At 39.2% G+C, this 23,622-nt stretch overlaps 1 protein-coding gene across 12 annotated transcripts in view; it reads right to left on the bottom strand.

Moving 5' to 3' along the window:
• PAM (peptidylglycine alpha-amidating monooxygenase) overlaps positions 1-23,622 on the bottom strand; it is a 165,597-nt gene that overhangs the window by 75,327 nt on the left and 66,648 nt on the right. For all 12 annotated transcript variants that reach the window (XM_061152083.1, XM_061152084.1, XM_061152085.1 and 9 more), the window contains exons 6-8: positions 23,305-23,388; positions 1,712-1,760; positions 86-153 (exon numbers count right to left, since the gene is read on the bottom strand). In XM_061152083.1, the coding sequence (XP_061008066.1) occupies positions 86-153; positions 1,712-1,760; positions 23,305-23,388 (201 nt within the window). The remainder of the gene's footprint in view (positions 1-85; positions 154-1,711; positions 1,761-23,304; positions 23,389-23,622) is intronic.

The raw sequence follows: 23,622 nt of genomic DNA, 5'->3' as shown, positions 1-23,622 counted from the left end.
CAAGTGTTTATAAAAGATGTACTGTAAATCATCCTTAAAGATTAGATAATGAAGTAATGGTAAATTCTAAAAGATCATTACTCACCTTTCCCTCCTGGTGGTATAACAGTGTCAACAGACATCATAAGGTACATGCCAGCAATTAAAGGCTGTCTGCACAAAATAGTAACATTTATTTCAACTACTGGAAAACATCAAAACAACTGCCTTGGAAAAATAAAGTATACTTCAATGCATTGATCTATAAAATATGATTCATGTGGAAATTAAACTAATATATGGGGAATGAGGTAGAATATATATTTTTCTTGAGAATAACTTATTTCCTTGGGCAAATAGCTGAATATACATTTTTGTGGCATGGTAAATGCTTCTACATATGCGTGTGTGCTAAGTCAGTTCACTTGTGTCTGACTCTTTGTGACCCTATGGACTGTAGCCTGCCAGGCTCCTCTGTCCATGAGATTCTCCAGGCAAGAATATTGGAGTGTGTTGCTATAGTCTCCTCCAGAGGATCTTCCTGACCCAGGGGTAGAACCAGCGTCTCTTAAGTCTCCTGCATTGGCCAGGGGGGGTTCTTTACCACTAGCGCCACCTGGGAAGCCCAATCTCTAAATGGCTCCTGTAGTGATTAATTATAGGTATCAAGTCAGCTAGGCTGTAGTGCCAAGATATTTGGTCAAGCACTAGCCCAGATGTTGTTATAAAGGTATTTTTGAAGATGTAATTAATATTTAAACCACTGACTTTGGGTAAAGCAGATTATGGTCCAAAATGTGGATGAGTGTCTTAAGAAAAAAGACTGAGGTCCTCGGAAGAGGAAGGAATTATGCCTTTGGACCCAAGATTGCAACATCGGTTCCTGCCAGGATTTCCTACCTGCCATCCTGCCTTGAATATTTTAGACTTGCCAGATCTTACAACTGTATGGGCCAATCCCCTCAGGTAAATCTCAATTTCTCTTTCTCTTTCGTTCTCTCTCTCTCATACATTCTATTGGTTCGGTTTCTCTGGAGGACCCTGAACGATACGCCTCCCAGTGACCCACAGCTCTGACATTCTTGCCCGTGTTCAATCATCTTCCCTTGACGCAGGCTGGACCGAGTAACCTGACCCAGTAATTTGTTATCTCTAACAGAATATAGCAACAATAATTTTTCTTTTGTCCACTGGAATCAGAGGAGGAAGACCTGTGGTCACCACTTTCTTGACCTGTCGCACACATGTTCGTAACTTCTGAGAGGAGGATACAGAAGTACTCCGGCTTCCACCTGGGACGCCCTCCTGCGGTCTCCCTCGCTGACTGGGAGGGGCAGACGGCGGCAGCCATGTTGGGAGCTGCCCTGTTGAGAGCCCACACGAGGAGGAAACGAGGGGGTCCTCCAGCCCACGGCCAGCAAGGAACCGAACCCCGGCAACAGCCACATGAGAGAGCCCGCGAGCGAATCCGCCCCGGCCGAGTCTCCAGACGGCTGAAACCCTGGCCGAGAGTCTCACTGTGGCCTCGTGTCAGACCACCAGCACCCGGCTGAGCTGTGCCCACACTCCTTAGCCACAGGCAACCGAGACAATAAATGTTTGCTGTTTGAAGCCACTACGTTGAGCAGAATTTGTTATACAGCACTAGATAACTAGCATAGTGGGTTTCCCACTTTTAAGCTCTTGACGATCTTAAAAGCTGTGACTCAGCTAGGATAACCGAAGTACTTACGGCAGGCGTGTGAGGTGTAAGGAAACACCAGAGCAGTCCTTGTGATTATCTGAAAATACACACACAAAATACACATCTCAAATGTGAATAATGAACTTCAAATAAAAAATGTTAAGTAATAAATCAATCCTAAGTTTAAAAACCCTATATATTTCGTTTGCCTGGTGTTTTACAGTTTACGGAGTACTTTCATACGCATAAAATCCATTTAATTCCAATGTGTCACAGAGCAACAACAAAACTATCATTTCAAGTAGTCTGTAGCTTTTTCTTGACTCATCAAACTGACCGGTTATCCGCTTTCTAGCAGACACACTAAAATGCTAGTCATAAGCTCACAGAAGAAAGCTATGCCCACTCTCTATGAAGTGAAGTGAAGTGAAGTCGCTCAGTCGTGTCCGACTCTTTGTGGCCCTGGGGACTGTAGCCCACCAGGCTCCTCTGTCCATGGGGTTCTCCAGGCAAGAGTACTGGAGTTGGTTGCCATTTCCTTCGTCGGGGGAGCTTCCCGACCCAGGAATCGAACCCAAGTCTCCCGCATTGCAGGCAGACGCTTTAACCTCTGAGCCACCAGGGAAGCCCACAGAAGTTCACAGAAGAAAGCTATGCCCACTCTCTATAGACTATTTGTATTGTTGAAACATCCAGAAAAGCTCGTGAACTGAACTGGTTTTGTTCTATGGGTATCCAAACAATTAGCTTTTCTATTTTTCAAAAACTGAATTAGTCCATAATTTGGGCTTTCAAGGTATTATCATTTTTTGGAGCCTATAATGTCTCAAATTTATGTATAGGAATCACCTTACTTGGTTTCTAAGCCTCGCTTAATCCTACCTTCTAAATAGGAAACGTATGTTCTTTCTTTTTATACCCTAACTTCAGTGGAAAGTGTCTGAGTATCTCTGTACCTTTGCCAAGGACACTTCAGAGACCTCTTACACATCCTCTCCTTTCTTCCTTCGTCTTTCTCAGGTAGAAAGAAGGTAAAAATTTAAATCACCCATCCAAATTCTTATCTCTTTTGAACTTGCTGATCTTTAACCACAGACACCATGAATAGTAACTCAGACTTACTCATTCCTTCCATTCCTGTATATGTTAAATTCTTTCTACACATTTTGTTCTAAGGAATTATAAAACCTTATATCTCAACTTGGAGTTGACTTTAATATAACTATTGAGTATGTACAAGAATGATAGATTTATATTAGAAATTAAGACATGAAGTATACTAATAAATAATAGCATGTAAGTTTTTAAGAAAAAAATTTCCTTTCATCTGCAATTCTCATAAGAAAAGCAAAGGTAACATCACATAAAAATGTATAATAACAGGTAACTTAACTAGTAATATAGACATGTTGATTTACTATAGATAAAGTTTAGAAAGAAAGTATAAAAAGCATGTTTAATAATTCAGTAGTAAAACACAAAGGAAACTTCTCTGCATAGTATTAAGCTTGATCTTCACAAAAATAGTACAGAAATAAATGCAATGATGAACATTTTATATTTAATTTTACATTTAACATCACATTAGCGTCAATTTACAAACAGACTTTGTCTGCTCTCCTAAATCAATTTCAGTGAGATCCTATTTTCATAATAATTTCATTGAATTCTTTTTTAAAAAATTTCAACCGAGTTTTAAATAGATGAGTAAACAGTAATAAACAAAAGAATGAATACAACAGGTTTATCTTAATTTTTGCCTATGCTTTAGATATAGAAAGGAGAATTGAATATTGTTGCTTAATTTATTAAAATTGTTTATTGTTGAGAACAAGTTTTCCTAAGTGCGCTGATTGAGACTTAGTAGATACACCTACTCTATACTACTTTCAAAATGATTAGCCATTGGATTCACCCTGAATTACCTAAGTATCTTCACTGATCAAAAGAGAATAGTGGAAAGTATATCATTCATTTATACCAAATGAATTCTACACTCCAGAGACTCATCTAATTAGCTGAGTTGTTTTCAGAAAACATTTATCCTGTGTATAAGAAAATATCTATTGTCAAAGGGTATTTCGAGAAATGGTAATCATCTGTGCATTCAGTGAATATTCATTCACTGAGCAATTGCTATATTCTTCACAACTGGGATACAGTGAAAAGCACAGGTCCAGATGTCGTGTGATAATGCACTATTTCAAAGTCCTTCCATGACTTTTAGTAATAATAATATTTAGTAATAAAGATCCCCTTGACCAGACTCCAGATAACCTGTTTCTAAGTTCTGGACTAGAAGAAGTTAGTTCAATAGGATTATATGTGTATAAAAAAAAATGAGTGAGGCAATTTTTATACTGATTTTGAAACTGTTCTCTTAATTATTCACTTGTCCTGTACAGCTATCATCATGCAAAAATCTTGACAGCTCTTCTTTCCAGGTATCTCTACTTATTTAGTCTTTTTCAAAAACAAATTGCTCTCTCTTTTACTGTACTGGGCTGTAGGCACATGCTCTCTCCAAGGTACACTGGTGAACACCTGACTTACAGCTATTAATGTTTTGTATTTATAGAAGACTGAACCCAAGATATCCCTGTTAAAAGGATCTTTCATGACTGCTGTTCTCCTTCATTAAGAAATACTTTTCACGTTTATTTTTTTTTTATTTTTAATTTTTTTTTGAGCTTTCTGAAAGATCTTTAATAAGGTACCTTGGGAACTCAATTCATTAAGAAAAAAAAACAGGTTGGTTTAACTATAACTGATGTTTCAGTGCAGCTCCAAAAGTCTTTATAAATAGTCATTTGGAGAGGTGGTCCTGGTCCTGGATCAGATTATTCGTTGTGTTTCTGAGAACAGTAAGAAGGAGGAGAATTGTGATGTTGGGAATATGCTGCTGCTTCTGCTCAGTCACTTCAGTCGTGTCTGACTCTGTGCGACCCCATGGACTGCAGCCTACCAGGCTCCTCTGTCCATGGGATTTTCCAGGCACGAGTACTGGAGTGGGTTGCCATTGCCTTCTCCATACTTTTCACCTTTAAATCAACCCTTTTAGATTGATTTAAAGAAACAGTGATGAAACTTCATTCACTAAGTAGGGATCAGATGACATTGGGAAGTATATTTCATTTTATGTCATTACAATCCATTATAATGTCATGTGTATATACTGGAACTTTTTGTAATGGTGAAGATATTAACAGTGAAAATGTTAAAAGAATCATTTTTAAAAAGAAAATAAAGTAATATCAAGTCTACTAATGTCTTAGAAGCACATCAAGCCATAGAAGTCCTGGTGGTCCACTGGTTAAGACTTCTAAAGAATCGTCTGATAATGAAAGAAACAAGTGCTTCCAGGCTCTGGATGAAAACTGAAAATAACATTCAATCAGAATCTAATCTTGAGTCAGATGAAAACTGGATGACTGCTCCACAAGGGTTTCAGCTTCTCTTTTTGGAAAATTGTTCTCTGCTTAGGCAGAGATGTATAACCACAGCGAGGTATTTTATCAAACATATAGACTCATTGAATTTCAGAATAGGAAGGCACCCTGGAGATGATGGAGTTCAATTCTTGTACTTTATAGACAGGGGAAAAGTAGCAACCGAGACTTAACCTTGACCAAAGTAATTCAGCTAACTGGTGATACATCTGGGTATCAACGCTAATCGGTACTAATTCTCAAAAGTCAATGTTTAGTAAACATTATTTACTTTTAAAAAAGAATTCTATTTCTTAGAGACTTCCAAGGAACTTTATCTATGAAATGTACTGAAACTAAGCTATAAGAATTAAGCAAGGATGGATAAGTAACCAGTGGTACTTAAGGATCCCCACTTAGATAGGAAGTTCATTTCTCTTAATGGGAGATAGATGCATGGGATATGAGGTTATCCACTCCACACTATTTAGCTTGCTTTTCTAATAATAGCTTTTAGTTCCTGATTGGATTCATAGCTAAGTAGTAAGGATATGGAATAATGCATGATGATAACCTATTACATCTTAGGTCCTTAAAAGTCTGCTGTCCTAATCTTTCCCTCAAGAGATATATTTCATGAGCTCATCTTGTCCTGGATGCTTCCTGCTTCAATAAAAAAAAAAAAAAAAAAAACCAGGTTAATCATTGTTCCTGAGGGAACCAATGTGTTGTTACAACAACATCCCATTAATTGGAAAAGTCCTTCAGAAAGACAGTCATAGCAAGGATTTCAATTCACTGCACTCTCCTCAGAAGGTAGAGGATAAAGCACACCCATTATCTACTATCCCCACCACAGTTTTAGATGATGGATCCTTTCCTCATGGAAGTACTAAAAAGCATGCCTGGAACCACTGTCAAGTCTTATGAAAAACAAAGAACTAAGATCTTTAATATCAAAAACATATTTTAGAAAATGTGTGAGCAAACAGTAAACTGTCTCATACCCTTCCACCCTCCCAGAGTGTTCTGAACAAAAAATTTAACGATCTCTTTCTGTTTTTCTGCCTGTCTTGAATTAACAGAAAAAAAATGATTTAAGGGTATAAGACACACCAATAATTTTTCAATAATGTATGTCCACAGTTTTCTTAATAACAATTTGAATGCTGGCTTGATCTTAACCTTACGGTTCTTTGTTCTGAATTAACACCATTAAATGAATGGGACAGATGATGTTTGTTTTGCTGAGATTAAATCATGGCTCCCAAAGGTGGCGAGGAATAGATTACTTGGGGATTCATTTCAATAGTCAGGGAAAATTTCATATACTCAAAATTACTTGGAGAATCCCTTAGGAGAGTGGAGAGTGAGGTCTCTTAGTAGATGCAACACAGCCAGCTTCCTTGGTACTGGAGCAGACTGCTGTCATTTCTGTCGGTTGAGCCACATCTTATTTTTTTAAGTTATTTCCATACAGTTGGACCGTGCTGCTATATAAAAAGGGTTATTTCTGTACATCTGGAACCCTGCTGCAGCAGACATGACACAAGAATGAGAGGCAAAGAAGAAGCCACGGCGGGCACAGCAGATCGGGGTCCTGTGTTCATTCTGAGCACAGGCACGTTGAATGGAACCCTGGTTTTAATGAAGATAAGACACAGCTCCTTTACTGTTGGTTTTGGTACTCCTGGAATATAAACGCAGGTCATGCAGTCACTTAATAGTATTCGGTAAAAAGATGATTCTCCAAAGTAACCCAAACAGGCATATATCGAAGTTTTTTAAGAGTTTCCACAAAAGGAGATCTCAGTCACCGAATTTCTCCCAGAGAATTCACTGAGAGCATATTTTCATCATCTCAGGACTCTCCAGTTACAGATACATTGATATAAAATTGTCTCCACTCAAAAAGCGCTAACATCTTAAGCCGTCACAGCAAACGTGTGTCTGGTGGGCAAATAGAGCCAAAGTGGGGGCACTATTAATACACGACAGAAACTGCACAGAGGTGTTCCTGGAGGCTGCTAAAAGCTGGCTCAGAGACAAGCTTCAGTGCTAAATAAACCAGCACTACAAAAAAAAAAAAAAAAAATCTTCAAAAAAGGATTCCTTTTGAAGCTGTCACTGCAGTGAGTCAGCCTCCTTTGATTTTGTATTCACTGCCGTGGGACTAGAAATTACTAGCTTCCAATTGTCCCATGGCAAGGAAGAAAAAATGCATTTATCCATCCTGCAAGAAGATGACTTTCACGAATGATGGCTTGTGCTGTTCCCAAAAGAGATCAAATGGAAGGCAGGCAGGCAGGCTCACCAGCGAGCTTTTATAATCGCTGTGTGTGCAGAGGATGTTACGGCAGGACAAATGTTGGAGCACGTTCCTCTTTCCATCTCTTATGAATGCAGAGAAAAGACTCCATGGCGAAGCTTAGGGTTCACAGTGGTTCTTCTCTCAGAACAATGAGCCTGCTCTAGAATCATGTTTCTAAGAGAGTAAAATTAAAAGACGAAACCCCCGAAACCTAAGTAAATACATAATTTTTAAAAACATGGCATGGAGCTTTTAAAAAGATTGACTGTTTTTTGAACTTTTTGTTGAACTATAATATATGGAATAGGGTACAAATCATAAAATATAGCCTGAGAATTTTAAGAAAACTAACACACTCTTGTAACTAGCATTCAGATCAAGAAGCAAAAAGCTCTCTACTTGTGGCCCCTTCCCGAGGCATTAAGTTTTGAATCTTTACTGGGTGTACACAGTGTATTTAAACATTCATTTGTCTTTCCAAAGGTGCTGTCTTTTCACACCTTTAACTAGCCTGTCTACTAGTTCCATGGGCTTTGGTTGGCAGTTTTTAAATATGATACCTGTTCAGTGTTCAGTTGCTCAGTCGTGTGAGACTCTTTGCGACCCCATGGACTGTAGCCCCCCAGGTTCTTCTGTCCATGTGATTTTCAGGCAAGAATACTGGAGTGGGTTGCCATTTCCTCCTCCAGGGGATCTTCCTGATCCAGGGATCGAACCTACGGCTCTTGCATCTCCTGAATCGGCAGGCGGGTTCTTTATCACTGTGCCACCTGGGAGGCTGAATACCTGGCACTAATAGTTATTTTATTATTTCCCCTTTCTCTCAGTGAAAAGTCCTATCAAACTCTTTTTACTTCCTGTGCATATGTCAGTTTTTAATATATATTCATCTTTAAAGTGGAAATCTAATTTTTTTCTTCTTTTTTTTGCATTCTCTCAATTGTCTGTCCTCCCCACTGAGGGCAGAATGTAAATACACAAATCTAGGAACCACAGAAAGGAAGAATAAGTTATGGAATGAAGAGGAACCTTAAGAGTTTTAATCAAGGAAACTTAATTTGAAATATAAAGCTAAAATCACATGTCTCATATAAAGTGCTCCATTATGAATTTTTGAATCATCTTGAGTGTATGTTTTGATATACATAAAAGGCTTATCTTTCACTTTCTTTGGAATTCTCAATTACTTTCTGCAATAATGTGTTCTCCCTTCTTTATTTAACCGAAACCTCTAAGTGCTCATAAATGATAAACAGAGAGAGGGTAACCTAGCAGCAATACCTTCCTATTTTCTTTCGAAAACAGGACGCTCATGTGACCCAAATGCTGTAATTTAGTTGGAATATGTTCTTTGAACCTCAACCTAAAATCAGTGGCTGAATTTGCAATGCAATTATCTTCATCAACTTAAAATCCTATATTGTGCATTGTATTTTGGTTCTTCAATTAAAAAATCCAAATTTACATAAAATTATGCATGCATATAGTCCATGGTATTAATTAGGAAATATACTTTGGATATTATAACTTATATATTTGATTTAGCATTAATTTTCAGTCATTCAATATATTCAAGTTGTAATGTGGCATGTGGATTATTAAAATAATTTTTATAAAGCATTTGTGAGTTAACAAGTAGTAAGGCAAACACTAAAACCCTTCAGTGACCCAGATTATCAGTCAAAATTTCCTGAGACCATAAGCAAATCTTCACACTCTAAGATAAAGGTTTTGTTTGGAAGGATCTTCAGTTACTTCTTAGATTTTATTCTCGTTTCTGTTATTATAGGTGATGTGTTACACTTCAGTTGGAAAAACAAGGATAAGTAATACTTGCAAAGAAACGTAGCTAGAAAATTGTCGGGGGGCAGGGGGTGACATCCCTACAGGAAGATAGACTCTGGAAAATTTCCAAAGAGGGACAGAAGAAGAATTCATCTAGAATGGGAAGAAATAAGGAGCAGGATGAAGGGTTTCCAAATTGGATGAAGAGGAGAGGAATGTTTCAGTTGGCAGAAAGAGGGAGGTGAGAAGGGTCTCTTCCAGGCCTATGGAAGGTTGGACTTTTATTTTTCTAACAGAATTATTTTGTAAATATCATTAAAGTAATATCTGAATAGCTTTCATTAAATGTCTTTTTGGCAATGTACTTATTTAGGGTATCTCTTGCATTTTATAAGACAGTCAACTACCATAAAAAAGGAATTAATAGAAAACAGGAAATGGAATGTACAGGTGCTAGCATTTCTGTCTGATGACTTCCATCTTTTACCAGAATTCCTATAACACAGTAAACAAAACATAAACATGCCAAGGCAATGAGGGGACCAGTAAGGGACAGGCTGTAGACACCAGCCTGAGTACTCATGGAGTATGTGAAAAAATGCCTTGAGTCTCCTAATTTTAATGTGAGCCCATGGGCAAGTAACTTTATTTCTCCTCTTAATTTATTTTGGTTAAAAATGAAAGGTTATCTGGTATTAATTTAAATGAAATTAATTAGTGATTATGTACCTCTGACCTGCTTCAAAAAGGTGTTGGTAATTATGGGTGATTAAAACAGCATGAGCTACAAAGGGGTACATGAAGGCAAAGTATAGGCCTGTCTTGGAAACAACTAGAAAATAAAGGCAAAATATGAAAGCTTGAATAGTATCAGGGAATATTTTTTTCCTAAAAGACATCACTTACGCTAAATATTATATTGTTCAACATTACACTGCTTTAAAAAACACATTTTAAGGAATAAAGAACATTCTGAATACATTCCTTAAAAAGCAATAATACTGCAGGGCTTTCTGCATCTTCTCATAACCAAATGAATGAAAACGCAATTCTTGAAACTTAATGACCATATTTAGGTATTAAAATAAACAGGTGCCCCACAGAATGAATGAAATGAATAAGGACCATTAGTCTTCCAAACTGAAGATGAGTAACAAAATTGAAATTCAGGAAGCTAGAGAATCAGGGAGCTTACATTTATGTGATGAGACTGACAAAAGCCAAAAAAAAAAAAAATATTGCAGGAAAATAGACTTTGTCTGGATCATTTGAAAGGTATTGAATAGTCCTAAAATCATTCCCGTGACTCATAACAAGCTTCTTGTGTTTAATGAAGGTTACAGAAGAACATGAAGAACATCCTATTATAATTATTCTGAAATCAGAGGGATTATCAAGCAACCTGGTGTAGAACTATCCCTCCATAAGGGAGTGGATTCCTTGATACATCAGAATGAGAAGGAATACATGAGATGAGGTGAACACTCTAGCTTCTACTCATATTTATTCTATTGGGCAAGGATAATTTGTGCAGAATTTCTAATTTGTAGTTTGTTAAAGTTCATGTCCTCTTTGTTCCTAGTGGTTCAAAGGACTTGAAGAAGGACTGACTCCATTATTTATCTTATATAGTCAGAACATGAACTTTGACAAGCTACAAATTAGAAATTCAACACAAATTAAATTCTTCCAGTTTTAAATACCATTGGACTAGTAGCTATACCACCTCGGGTAAGTCACTTAACCTTTCTGAGTATTGATTTCCATTTCTGTAAACTGGAGGGGCTGAGATAGATGGAGACGTCTTTACAGTCACACTTCTACCATCCCAAAGGCTGTCTCTGGTGTTAAAAGCAAATGTTTTAAAAATGAATTAGTACGTAAGACATAAGATCTTTGGTTTTTACCCTTTATGGAAGAAAGTAAAAGTCACGGTTTCCTTTTCCACAATGGCTTTTCAGCCGTGTTCCAATCTCATCCCCTTTGAAAATGCCTAAGAGGCTAAGGAATTTCATGCAGGTTGAACAGTACCTTCCTGCCAATCATTTATCTCTCACAGTTGGTCTCATGGTCTCTGCCATTCTCTCCCTTTGTAGTCTCTGTCACCCCATATATTCCACTTAAAAATTTTTTAAAAATGGAAAAAATGGAAGGATATAACTTACTTTTGTTCATTTTTTGAAAAGGTTTACCTTGATTAAGTGTCAAGAGTGAACATTTGCATCCGTATATATAGGGAGGGGTGTCTCCAAGAAAGTCATACATACATTCAAAGTGTCTTCTCTATATTACTAGAATAGCATCTTAAAATCCAAACACCTAATTTTGTGAAAATGTTAAGAATAAACATAAACTCTCCTTCAAATTTCTAAGTGAAATAAAAAAGTGGTAGAATAACCAGATGGTAATTAAATGCATTTTCTTCTTTCAGAGCTCCCCTTTTCTTAAGAGAATTGAGATTTAATTATACTTATTGTGATAAATGCAAATTATTCTGCTCATGGCCCAAGTCTCAGGAGATGTCGCTGACATACCTGGAGTACAGGGGGGAAAAAAAACCTAGAAGTAGATTTAATCCTCTAGGAAAATTTGAGACTCAGTTGTCAAACTGTAGTTTGCATAAAAGTCAACTGGGGAGCTCGTTAAAATTTCAGAATGTTGAGCTCAGGGGTGTGCTGATAACACACAGGCTGTCTTAAAAACATGTGCACATGTGTGTAAATACACATTTATTATAGTTTTTATTAACATAAAAGATGTGTAGGACACAACTTATAAAAATAATAAAATAAATAATACTATTTATAAATTCCATATAACCAGATGAATTTCACAGAATTATTTCCTTAATTCTTGCTGAACTTTTCTTAGTTCACCTATGGTTATAAGTGATGAGTGAGTCCTTCAGATAAGAATGTTTGTTGATATCCTGCTTTATTGAAATGACAAAAGATACAGGCTGAAACTGCACTTGCTCATCAACAAAGTGAGCAAAATCTTTGCAGTGTTGGATAGTAGTTTTTGAATTGAAAAAACATTTCCTAAAATATTTTGGCTATTCACAATAATCTGCACTACTAACATCGTTTTCATTATTTTCTTAAGTCTAAACAACCAACAAAATAATTTATGAAGCACTGATTTGTAGCGTTTGTCTATTTCAGTGGTGTAAATTTTCCCACCATGATTGATTTCAAGCTATCAATGTGACATTACTGAGCACTGTGCTGGGAAAAAAATGAGCCATTCATGCACCATTCTATAGTATTTCCACCATACAGATCAATAGACATAAATACCAACCAGAGTACAGATAATAGCAAAATGTAGTAAGATAATTAGAGGATGATGATCTTTGAGTATTTATTGCCTTTATTTTTCATCACAGCTATACTTAACAATGGACTTCCTTGGTGGCCCAGCTGGTAGAGACTCCAGCTACAATGCAGGAGACCTGGATTTGATCCCTGGGTCAGGAGATCCCCTGGAGAAGGGAAGGGTAACCCACTCCAGTATCCTTGCCTGGAGAATCCCACAAACAGAGGAGCCTGTTGTGTCCAAGAGTTGGACACGGCTGAACAGCTAAGCACACATGCACACTTAACAACAAGCTCACTAAATAGCTGAAAATAAACAATTGGCTCCTTCTGGTCAATAGAAATAGTTCCAGGACACAACGGCCAGTCCTGTGCTTCTTGTGCATTTGACTCAGTAGGTCTGGTTGGAACTAGGAATTTTCATTTTAAAAAGCACCCCAAGGAGATTCTGGCACAAGTAGTTGACATAAGATTTTGAGAAATTCTGACATAGACTGCTATGTACTTTAGAGGTAATTCTATTAAAGAACTTTTTGCTAATTCTAATTGTTTTAATGGAACATTAAAAAGAGTTCCTTGATTTAAGTAAACACTGGGTAAAATGTTTCAACTATGAAAACATCTAGTGCAGGTTAGTCCCTTGGATTGCAACAAGATCCAACTGGTCCATCCTAAAGGAAATCAGTCCAGATTATTCATTGGAAGGACTGAAGGTGAAGCTGAAACTTCAATACTTTGGCCATCTGATGCAAAGAACTGACTCATTGGAAAAGACTCTGATGCTGGGAAAGATTGGAGGCAGGAGGAGAAGGGGATGACAGAGGATGAGATGGTTGGATGGCATCACCAACTCAATGGACATGAATTTGAGCAAGCTCCGGGAGCTGGTGATGGACAGGGAGGCCTGCCATGCTGCAGTCCATGGGGTGGCAAAGAGTCGGACACGACTGAGCGACTGAACTGAACTGAGTGCAGATAAGGATATGAGGCCTGTTCATTCATTATGGACTGTAAATTGGAAAAATCCTTCTGTTGGGTAATATGGTGGAATCTCTTAAGGTTTCAATACTCTATAACCCTAAAATCCCATTTCTAGACATCTACCCTGCAGTAGCAATACATGGTTACCTAAAACATTTCTAATGTTAAAGTTCAAAATTCAGAATTGCTTATAATAACAAATAACTCAGTATGTAAATGTCTTTAATGGGGAAAAGGATATATAAATTATAATATATCCACCCAACAGAATACTAGGCAGTCACTATAATTAATGAAAGAACCTTACCTGTGCTGCCTTAGAAATGCCCAGGGTACACTGTTAAATTAAAAACAACAGCAGCTGCAGATCTGTGGAGAGTGTGATCTGAATTTTGTCCAAAAAAGGAAAAAAGTGCAGATATACATATCTGTGGTTTCTGTGTGTATACAGAAAAGTGTAAGGGAGAAGCATATGGAAAACCAGCAGATATAAACAGCAGTTACCTGGGGGTAGGGCTGGGGGTAGAAAGGGAGATGGGATTCAAGAAGGTATTATAAATTTTTTTCTTTTTCATCTATATACCTTCTCTTCAATAATTTTACTGAGATATACATGTCAATGTATGGCAAAAACCACTACAATATTGTAAAGTAATTAGCCTCCAACTAATAAAAATAAATGGGAAAAAAAAGAATTAAAAATAAATAAATAATTTACATGTCTGAACAACAAAAAAATAATAATTTTACTGAGATATAATTTACATACCTTACAATTGACCCCTTTAAAGTGTATAATTCAATGGCTTTTTAGTATATTTACAGATATGTGCAAATGTCACCTCATATTTATATATATTTTTAAATAGGTATCATGAGTGACTTTTTACTTTTCTTTTTAATGGTCTTCTGTATTTTTCAAAAAATGAACAATAAAGCTTGAGAGATTATTTTAATGAGAAAATATTCAGATATATCCAGAGTCCTTTAATTCTTGTTAGCATTTTAACTAATTAAGGCTTCTTGTTCCCCAACTGGAACTTTCTCCAATTCTGAGGCCTGAAAAGCTCTGGAAGCCTCAAGTTTTTCTGGCTAATGTTTGGTAGCAAAATCTGATCAGAACGAATGTGATGCTACTTACTACCTCTGTCTTTAACCCTCTCAGTGTGACCACCTGAAAAATGTGCTACAGGAATCTTAGCACATTTGACTAGAGACAGGGTCTCAGACTCCCAAAGGGGACATAATGTAATATAAGATTTCTGCACCTGAATATCTTTCAAAAGGGTTTAATGTTCTTAATTCCAAATGGCATGTTTCCCAAAGCATGTGAATGAAAGTTTGGGCCCCTACCTCAAAGTATATTAGAGAAACAGAAAATGGGAGGTGGGAAGGAAGAAAGGAGATTTGCTAAATGGCACAGGAATCCCAGGGTTGACAGTGAAAAGGGAAATTCAGGTCAAGAGCACCCTTCCTGGAACCACGGGTGCTGCTGTCCCTGGAGCTGAACTTGGAAACATGTGCGTCCTGGGGAAAAAGATCACGTTGAGAACTAACCTCCTATATGCCGGAAGTGATCAGGACTGCTGGAACGTGTGCATGTCAGGGTCCTATTTAGAGAAAGCCAGACTGAATGCTAGAAAGGTGTCGTCTTCGTCTCCTTTGGTGTAGAGATAATGGTTTTCAGGTTTCTCCTTGGGGAGGGGAAGCTTTAATCACCCTCTCCCCATTTGGAATACAAGGGAGATTCTTACACATGGAAAGTCATCCGGAACACTTGAAAATGCGTGGGCTTAAATACCCCCAGCCACAGTATCGCTCACTTTGCAGTGGAGAGAGTAAAAGCAGGTGTGGTGTATCTCCCTGGAAAGCACGCAGGAGGAAGCTGCTTCAACAGATTGAGAAGACAGTGCAGGAAGCACGGGGAGCGGCCTTCCACCTGAGTCCCGGCAGCTCCACGATCAGGAAACAGGCAGTCGAGAGCATCTCGATTCTTTCACTGAAGCCAGAGCAGTCTGCTTTCTACTCAGTTCAGTTCAGTCGCTCAGCTGTGTCCGACTCTTTGTGACCCCATGGACTGCAGCACGCCAGGCCTCCCTGTCCATCACCAACTCCCGGAGTTTATTCAAACTCATGTCCATTAAGTCAGTGACACCATCCCACCATCTCATCCTCTGCCCTCCCCTTCTCCTCCCTTCAATCTTTCCCAGCATCAGGGTCTTCTCCAATGAGTCAGTTCTTCAGGTGGCCAAAGTACTGGGGCTTCAGCTTCAGCATCAGTCCTTCCAATGAATATTCAGGACTCATTTCCTTTAGGAAGGACTGGTGGGATCTCCTTGCAGTCCAAGGGACTCTCAAGAGACTTCTCCAACACCGTGGTTCAAAAGCGTTCTACTGCAATGACATAATTTGAAGCACAGCTGCCCTGCCACTATGCTCTGCCTTGTTCAAAAATGCATTAGCAAGGGATTTTTCCTGGGCTCACGATTTCAAAGCTTTTTCCAACAGCTTGCCAGGAGCAGTCTTGTAAGAGGCAGATAAGCAGCAGGAGTCACCGTGGAATCAGAACTCCTCCAGGGTCCTCTGTTTTCCCTTCTCCCCGCACTGCCCCGCTTACCTCACGCTCACTCAGCTACTGCTTCAGTTGTGGTGGAAAGGAAGCGCCTGTGTGTGTACACGCGTGAGCACGGAGGGTGCATTTCACGAATGCGTGGCCCACGTCTACTAACACGTATGTCTAATAACACCCACCTGTGTGGGACTAAGCTACACAGAAAAGTGAAAGCGTTGGTCCCTCCACTGTGCCCAGCTCTCTGCGACCCCATGGACTGCAGCCCGCCAGGCTCCTCTGTCCACGGAATTCCTTAGGCAAGAATACTGCAGTGGGGAGCTGTTCCCTTCCCCGGGGGACTGAATCTGGGTCTCCTGCACTGCAGGTGGATTCTTCACTATCTGAGTCACCAGGGAAGCCACACGGCAATGGATCACAGCCAGGACGGAACAACACACGCGGGTGAGGAGAAATCAAGTCTGAAGGCTACCAAGTCCAGGCCCCGGGGTTCCCATGATTTTATTCAAAGAACGCCCTCTAAGGGTTTCAATTCAGAGTCTTTTTACTCTAAATTTACAATTATATGAAACCTGGCTGCCGAGATGCCACATCTTCAGCTTAGGACGAGAGAGAAGGATGCCTAGAGGAGATCAATCTGGGAACACAGAATCTTTTTCTGAACGAGGTGTGGTCTTATTTGCTTCCCACCCCCCTCTCTCACTGCACTGATTGTTCCAGCTCCAGGGATCACAGGCACTGTTTTATTTTCATGTGCCCCCACCGGATGAGGGCAGACTTTCATTCTCACTCATCTTCACCTCCACGCGCTGCTCTGTCTGAATTAAAACGAGTTGAAGCAGTAGCTTGACAACTGAGGAAACTATATCATACAGAAGTAGATGGAAGAAGGCAAGAAGCCCAGTAACATGAAAAATCTACTCCTAAAATTTGGGAGGAAATTATTGTACAGTAGTTGATATTCAGAATAATCGCTCAAACTATGATATCCCCCAACGGATAAGAATAAACTAACATTTATTGCCAGTCTGCTCTGTGTTGGGCAGAGCATCAGGTACGTAACATCTGCCACCTGTTTCACTTTCATCAGACCCATCATGTATTTGGGAAAGATGTCTGTCCAAAATGTTTTAAGGTTATGGTACTTTCTATGTTAAAATCTTAGCTTTCTGGGAAGCTTGGCTACCGAAAATGCTTTGTTCTTTAAGAGTTCCAGCTAGAATTTTGTGATTTTACTAATATAACCTCAGAAATTTGGAGATGAACCTTCTCAGGGCACACTCTTATATAATGGAGCATTGAAAACAGGAGTCCGAGGCTTCATTCATCTCATTTAGAAAATAAGCATCGAACACTCACTCTAAGGAAAATGAACGTTTCTGCTGTGCTCCCAGGAAAATGCTAAAACACAGGTTACTTTGAGGGTTGTAAGGAAGGGTTCGTAGAAGCAAAATCTGGGTGTGTGTGTGTGTGTGTGTGTGTCTCTATCCCTGATAATACCTGTCAAGGAAGGGTTCGTAGAAGCAAAATCTGGGTGTGTGTGGGTGTGTGTGTGTGTGTGTGTGTGTGTGTGTGTGTGTCTATCCCTGATAATACCTGTCAGTTTTCTTACAGGCACCATGCACTTAGGGACGAATAGTTTATAGTTTGGAAATTCTGCCAACTCAAAGACAGTCAGAGCTTGTGCACTTGGGAAGAAATTCTTGCCTCCTTTTTACATCAGCTCCAACTTGAGCTGGTCAGTGCAAGAGTTTTCTGATTTGAGAAATGAGTTATTGTTGGAGACTAGTAAGCTACTGCCAGAAACTCTGCAAAGAGGAGGTCCAGTTCTTTTAAGATTCCCTTGGGCCAAAACATCTAGAAGAAAAGTGGTGAGTTTCTGCAACAATCTCAGGAGAATTTTCTCTGTTGGAATAAGACGTTACTTAGAAAAAAATCTGGCAATGAAAAAACTAAAGAAAGAAAGAGGACCAGGAGGAACCTCTAGTTTCTGCTATTCTAATTTCCTTAAGGGCAGGGGACTCAGCCTTGTAGTTTATCTTTGTACAACTGAGGCTCTGGATGACAGAAACGGCTGCAGACAGCAGGAAACAGCCGAACTAGGACACTTCCACTGGCGAGGTGACAAACGCAAATACAGCTCTGCGTCTAAATGTAACAAGAAATTCTGACACCCTTGAAAAGTAACCAACATATTCTTTATATTATGGGTAACTAGGACAAAAGGTGGCATTTAGGGGAATTTATATCACCTTAAAGCCTGTTATAGAAACTATGAGAGCGGCTAATATGGGAGTGCTTACCAGACAGCTTCATATGAACCACTATGATCCCACTTTACAGACGAGGAAAGCAGAGAGGTTTAGAAACTCGGTGAGTATAATAAAATTAGCAAGTGCCATTGCCAGGCCATCTGGTCTTAGAGTTTGATCATGTAACCAAAGACTACACTTATACTGGACAGGCAGTTCTAATGTGGTTACATTCTGTTTTCTACAGAACATTAATTTCTAAAAAAAATTAAAGCTTACATTCAAAAAAAAAAACCTCATTCTGGCCTTCCAGGGCCCCATCCAGGTCCGCCCTGGCCTCCTAACGCCCCAATCTTTCTTCCTAAGGCTGGAGGCTTTGTCATGCACAAAAGACCCAAGTGAAAATCTGATCAGGTTACTGCTGGGAAGCACGCTGGGTGGTTTCAGAGCAGTCCTAACAGGGTCTGTGTGGTCCGGCCCCCACTTGTCCGCTCTCTCTTCATCTCTTGCCACTTGTCCCTTGGCATTTCACACTCCAGTAAGGCTAAGTCACCAAGAGCTCCGGGTGGGCCTGAGACTCCTCACTGCCCAAATCCATGCACACACTTTTGCTCTGTCTGGGACACGTCTCCTCCTGGCCCCACCTGAGTGCAGGCTCGATTACCATGTCAGTTCAGTTTAGTCCTGTCGCTCAGTTGTGCCCGACTCTCTGCGACCCCATGGACTGCAGCACGCCAGGCCTCCCTGTCCATCACCAACTCCCAGAGTTTACTAAAACTCGCATCCATTGAGTCTGTGATGCAGCCAACCATCTCATCCTCTGTCATCCCCTTCTCCTCCTGCCCCCAATCCCTCCCAACATCAGGGTCTTTGCAAATGAGTCAGCTCTTCCCATCAGGTGGCCAAAGTACTGGAGTTTCAGCTTCAACATCAGTCCTTCCAATGAACACCCAGGACTGATCTCCTTTAGGATGGACTAGTTGGAGCTCCTTGCAGTCCAAGGGACTCTCAAGAGTCTTCTCCAACACCACAGTTCAAAAGCATCAATTTCTTCAGGGCTCAGCTTTCTTTATAGTCCAGCCCTCACATCCATACATGGCCACTGGAAAAACCATAGCCTTGACTAGACGGACCTTTGTTGACAAAGTGATGTCTCTGCTTTTTAATATGCTGTCTAGGTTGGTCATAACTTTCCTTCCAAGGAGTAAGCATCTTTTAATTTCATGTCTGCAGTCACCATCTGCAGTATGAGTCCTTGAAAAGGTTCATCTTCCAAGAAGCCTTTCCGAGACGATGTCTCCCTGCCCTTCCGGGCAGACCCGTCTGCCGGCCACCCCACGGCCCCTGTATCTGGGATGCATTCCTACTTCTGCGTAAAAACGTCCTATCCCTGCGCTTGTCTCTCCTGAGAGAATGTACTATAAAAACGTCCTATCCCTGCGCTTGTCTCTCCTGAGAGAATGTACTAGACTCCTCTGGGCAGGAAGATCAGCACAGCCCGCACTAGCCCAGATCTGACGTAAGAATGGCATGGCACCGAATAAGACTGGCCCCCTTTAACTGTCTCTTTTACAGCTTCACATTCTGCTCCACTTCTAAAACAAAAAACCAAACCAAAACAAATATTTCAGGCGATCCCGCAGATCAATCTTTTCCCACTACTAGACATCCCAGTCCAGGACGCACCCAGCTGGCTTCAGGGTATGTTCTCCAACAAACATCAGAAGACATTTTACCTTCACTGTTGATGCATGATTAAAGAGACGTCCTAGGCTTCTCAAGTCTCTTAAACCTTCCTTGTGTAGGAAAACGCTCATACGCTTAAGCCAAACATTTTCTCACTTTTGAACAGAGTGCAGGGATTTCCTTGTGGTGCAAATCTGCTTCTGATTTATGATTTATATTCTAAAAAATATCAGTAATAATTTTAACATAGAGTTTGCATCTTCAATAAGATGATTACTTCAGTAAGTAAGAATATACATAATGTGTATAGATGTGTACACACATCTATATATGTGTGCATATATACATGTGTGTATAGATATGTACACACATCTATATATGTGTACATATATAGAACATATGTAATTCATTTTTAATTATTAAAAGATATGATGCTATAATTCCACTTCTAGGTTCATCTGGCAGTAACTGTGAGATCACCATATAGAATCTGTTTAAAGTATAAGTCATTTCTTATAGTTAATCAGGCACATAGAGATTTACTTTAACACTCTTTCTATTAGGAGGGTATGAGTGGAAGCATAGTGTGCTAACTGGCAGGCACCTAACATAGTGTTTACATTAGGAGAATTTAAAAACATGAAAAGAATTATAACATTGTAAAGGGGGAAAAAAATCGCACAATCCTGTCTTTCAGCTTACTGACTGCTTCCTTTTATTCCCTGTTCCTTTCAACCCTTGAAAACATACAAGCATATCTATGGCTTTATGTAGTCTGTATAAAAATTTATGAGTCGCTATTTCTGTTGTTATACCATTTATTTATTTATTAGTCCCCTATTAAGGGCATTCGTTAACTTTCCAGGTTTTCATATTACTAGTTAATGGTATATAAATAACTGTGGGTAGGGAGCTCTTTAAAAAACAAAACCGAAAAATTCCAACAAAACCCTTCCTTTAGTTGAGGACAGAAGCCTAGAGCAAGGTTTTAATGTTTTATATAAAATGTATATAATATGATAAAGCTGCTTTCCAAAACACTGCACTAATTCACAGAGCTCCCCAAGCTGTAGCATATTCATGTAAACCCTGGCAGCCCTGGGTTTTATAATTCAATCTCCACTCACACCCAATTAAGTATAAATGCAAAATGCTCCCTTGTTATTTTAGTGAGATTTGATATTTTCTCATGTTGTTTACTTACTATTCTAAGCTATCCAGGTATAGCTTAAGGCACAAGATAGTATCTAATGCTACTGAATGAATTACATGGGTGAACTTTTTTGTTTACATTTCTATTACATTATAATAAGATTTATAAGTTATAGGACCAGTAATCTTCCTACCTCATATGTACCATCTCTTTGAAAAACGTTTCTCAGAAAAGTGAAAAATGAAACACTAGTGTGAAAGTTTCCAGTCAGTCTCTTATAGTAAATAATAACTACATATTTATATATTAAACATCAGTACTTTTTCATGATCCCAAATTAAACATAAATTACAAAACAAAATTAATTCTTCATCAGTAATAAATTATTACAGCAATATGTTTTAAAAACTAGTATATTATGTATTTTCCCTTCGCCCTGGGGTGCAGTATCTACTACAAAGTTCAGAGGAATTAGGTTGAAAGTCTAGAGTTCTATAGCGGATAGATTTGGGGGTGGGGGGTTTGTGGGGTATGACCAGCTACCTTAGTTGTGGTGACTGGGGAAAGCCTTCCCCACTTCTTTGGAAAAATAATAGTCTTGTCAATGCTTTGGAAGTCAGCAGTCTTAGAATTGGCCTGTTCCCCTGACACCCACATGGCAAATTTTAGAGCAGATAATTTGTGTCTTTGTTCCTCAAACACGAACATTATTTATTCCTCTGTTTTCAACAAAACCTTGGCTCAGTGCTATAATTAACAACTTAAGACTTTAGGTTCTGTTCCAAAAATGGAAAGCTATTTATATATAACTCACAGCATACTTTAAATATAAAACAGGTTTTATTTGGAAGTTAGGCTCATGAGCTGGTCCACAGGAGCTTGTTTAATCGGTAATACATCCGATGGCAATACTAATTATAATTTTTCAATTGCATAAATTTATTCTTTCTAAAAATTTTAACTGAAGCATATAGCTGACTTAAATTTATTCTTTCCAACCTCCTTTTCCAGAGGAAGGCTGTACTTACTGTCCCAGCCCTGAATGCTGAGAACCCATCGTCACCCTCACCATGGGGTGCTCTCGCAGCAAAGGCCCTGGGGAGATTTCACAGGCGGAGATGGACACAAACTTCTACGCTTCGTTGATGGATAGAAAGCTAACGTATCTAGAGACCAGAACGTATTAGGTTAGTTAGTAGAAATACAGTGTTGAATTACAGAACTTGAGAAAACACATATGTCGGCAAGGCAAAGGGGAAGGCTGACGTGCCAAGAAGACTGCTTAATGTTTATACTCCTGTGAACACCAAGTGTGAACCTGGAATGCAGCTGGAGTTTGATTAAACGCAGCAGAAGGTGTAACAATTACGGTCTCGGTTGCCTTGGGAACAGGGCTCCATCCTCATGCTAAAGATTCTATAATGAGAAAAGGAGCACTTAAGCAGAGTGCCTAATCGTATGGGTAGACCAACAAGTTTCCCAGGCAATATTCAGAAGCCTCTGTGGAGTGGAAGGGGTCTGTACATCAATGCAGTTGACAACAGATGAAGTGAGAAGTGTGGATTACAGATAGCACTGACGTGAGCCCGAGTGTCTGAGAACTTCCCTGCTATCACGAAACCCGGTGACTCTCCAGTGACTTGCTTCTAGGAATAGATATTAATTACTAGTCTCTATTCTTTCCAATGCTGCTGCTTAGAAGGAACCTCTTAATAGGAGACAGTGGATAAGATAATACCCTGGAAAGGAAGAGAACCCTAAAGTCAGTGTAAGAGAAAGCACAGTAGGATGAATAAGAGAATATGTGTGTAAGAGACTGTAACTTTCAAAATAAAACTCATGTCTGGTGGCTCAAATCGTAAAGAATCTGCCTGCAATGCAGGAGACCTGGGTTGGGAAGATCCCCTGGAGAAGGAAATGGCAACCCATTCCACTATTCCAGCCTGGAGGGCCCCAATCCACAGGGTGGCAGAGAGTCAAACACGACTAACACTTCTCACTTCCACAGTCCCAAATTCCAGGACACAAAAGCAGCTGTTTCCTAGTGGGCAGAGGGTATAGTTAATTCTTCATTTTATTATATAGGTAACAGTTAGTGCATATAGTTTAAACAATATAGTACTGAAAGTTGAGCTTAATTTCAACATTTCAAAACTTACCTCTAAAAGCACTAATATCCCCATAGTGTACTTGGAGGACGAAGTATTTGCTTCCAGTCTCTCCACCAACTCTGAATCCAACACCTGAAGATTTTCAAAAGAAGATAAATTAGTATTTTAGAAATGGAACTCTAAAATAGACCTAATCTAAGATTGCTGATCTATGAAACCCAAATGGAAAGAAAATAGCATGTAATATATGCAATTATATGAAAATAACAATAAACTAGCTGTTCAATGAAAATCTCTGATATAATCTATTATTTCTCCTCAAAACTCTGATGGAATTCTATTTGTAATCTCTACTTCTGAACTAGA

Source organism: Dama dama, chromosome 9, assembly GCF_033118175.1.
Source record: "Dama dama isolate Ldn47 chromosome 9, ASM3311817v1, whole genome shotgun sequence".
Classification (NCBI taxonomy): domain Eukaryota; kingdom Metazoa; phylum Chordata; class Mammalia; order Artiodactyla; family Cervidae; genus Dama; species Dama dama.
This window is presented reverse-complemented; position numbering and strand designations above follow the sequence as displayed.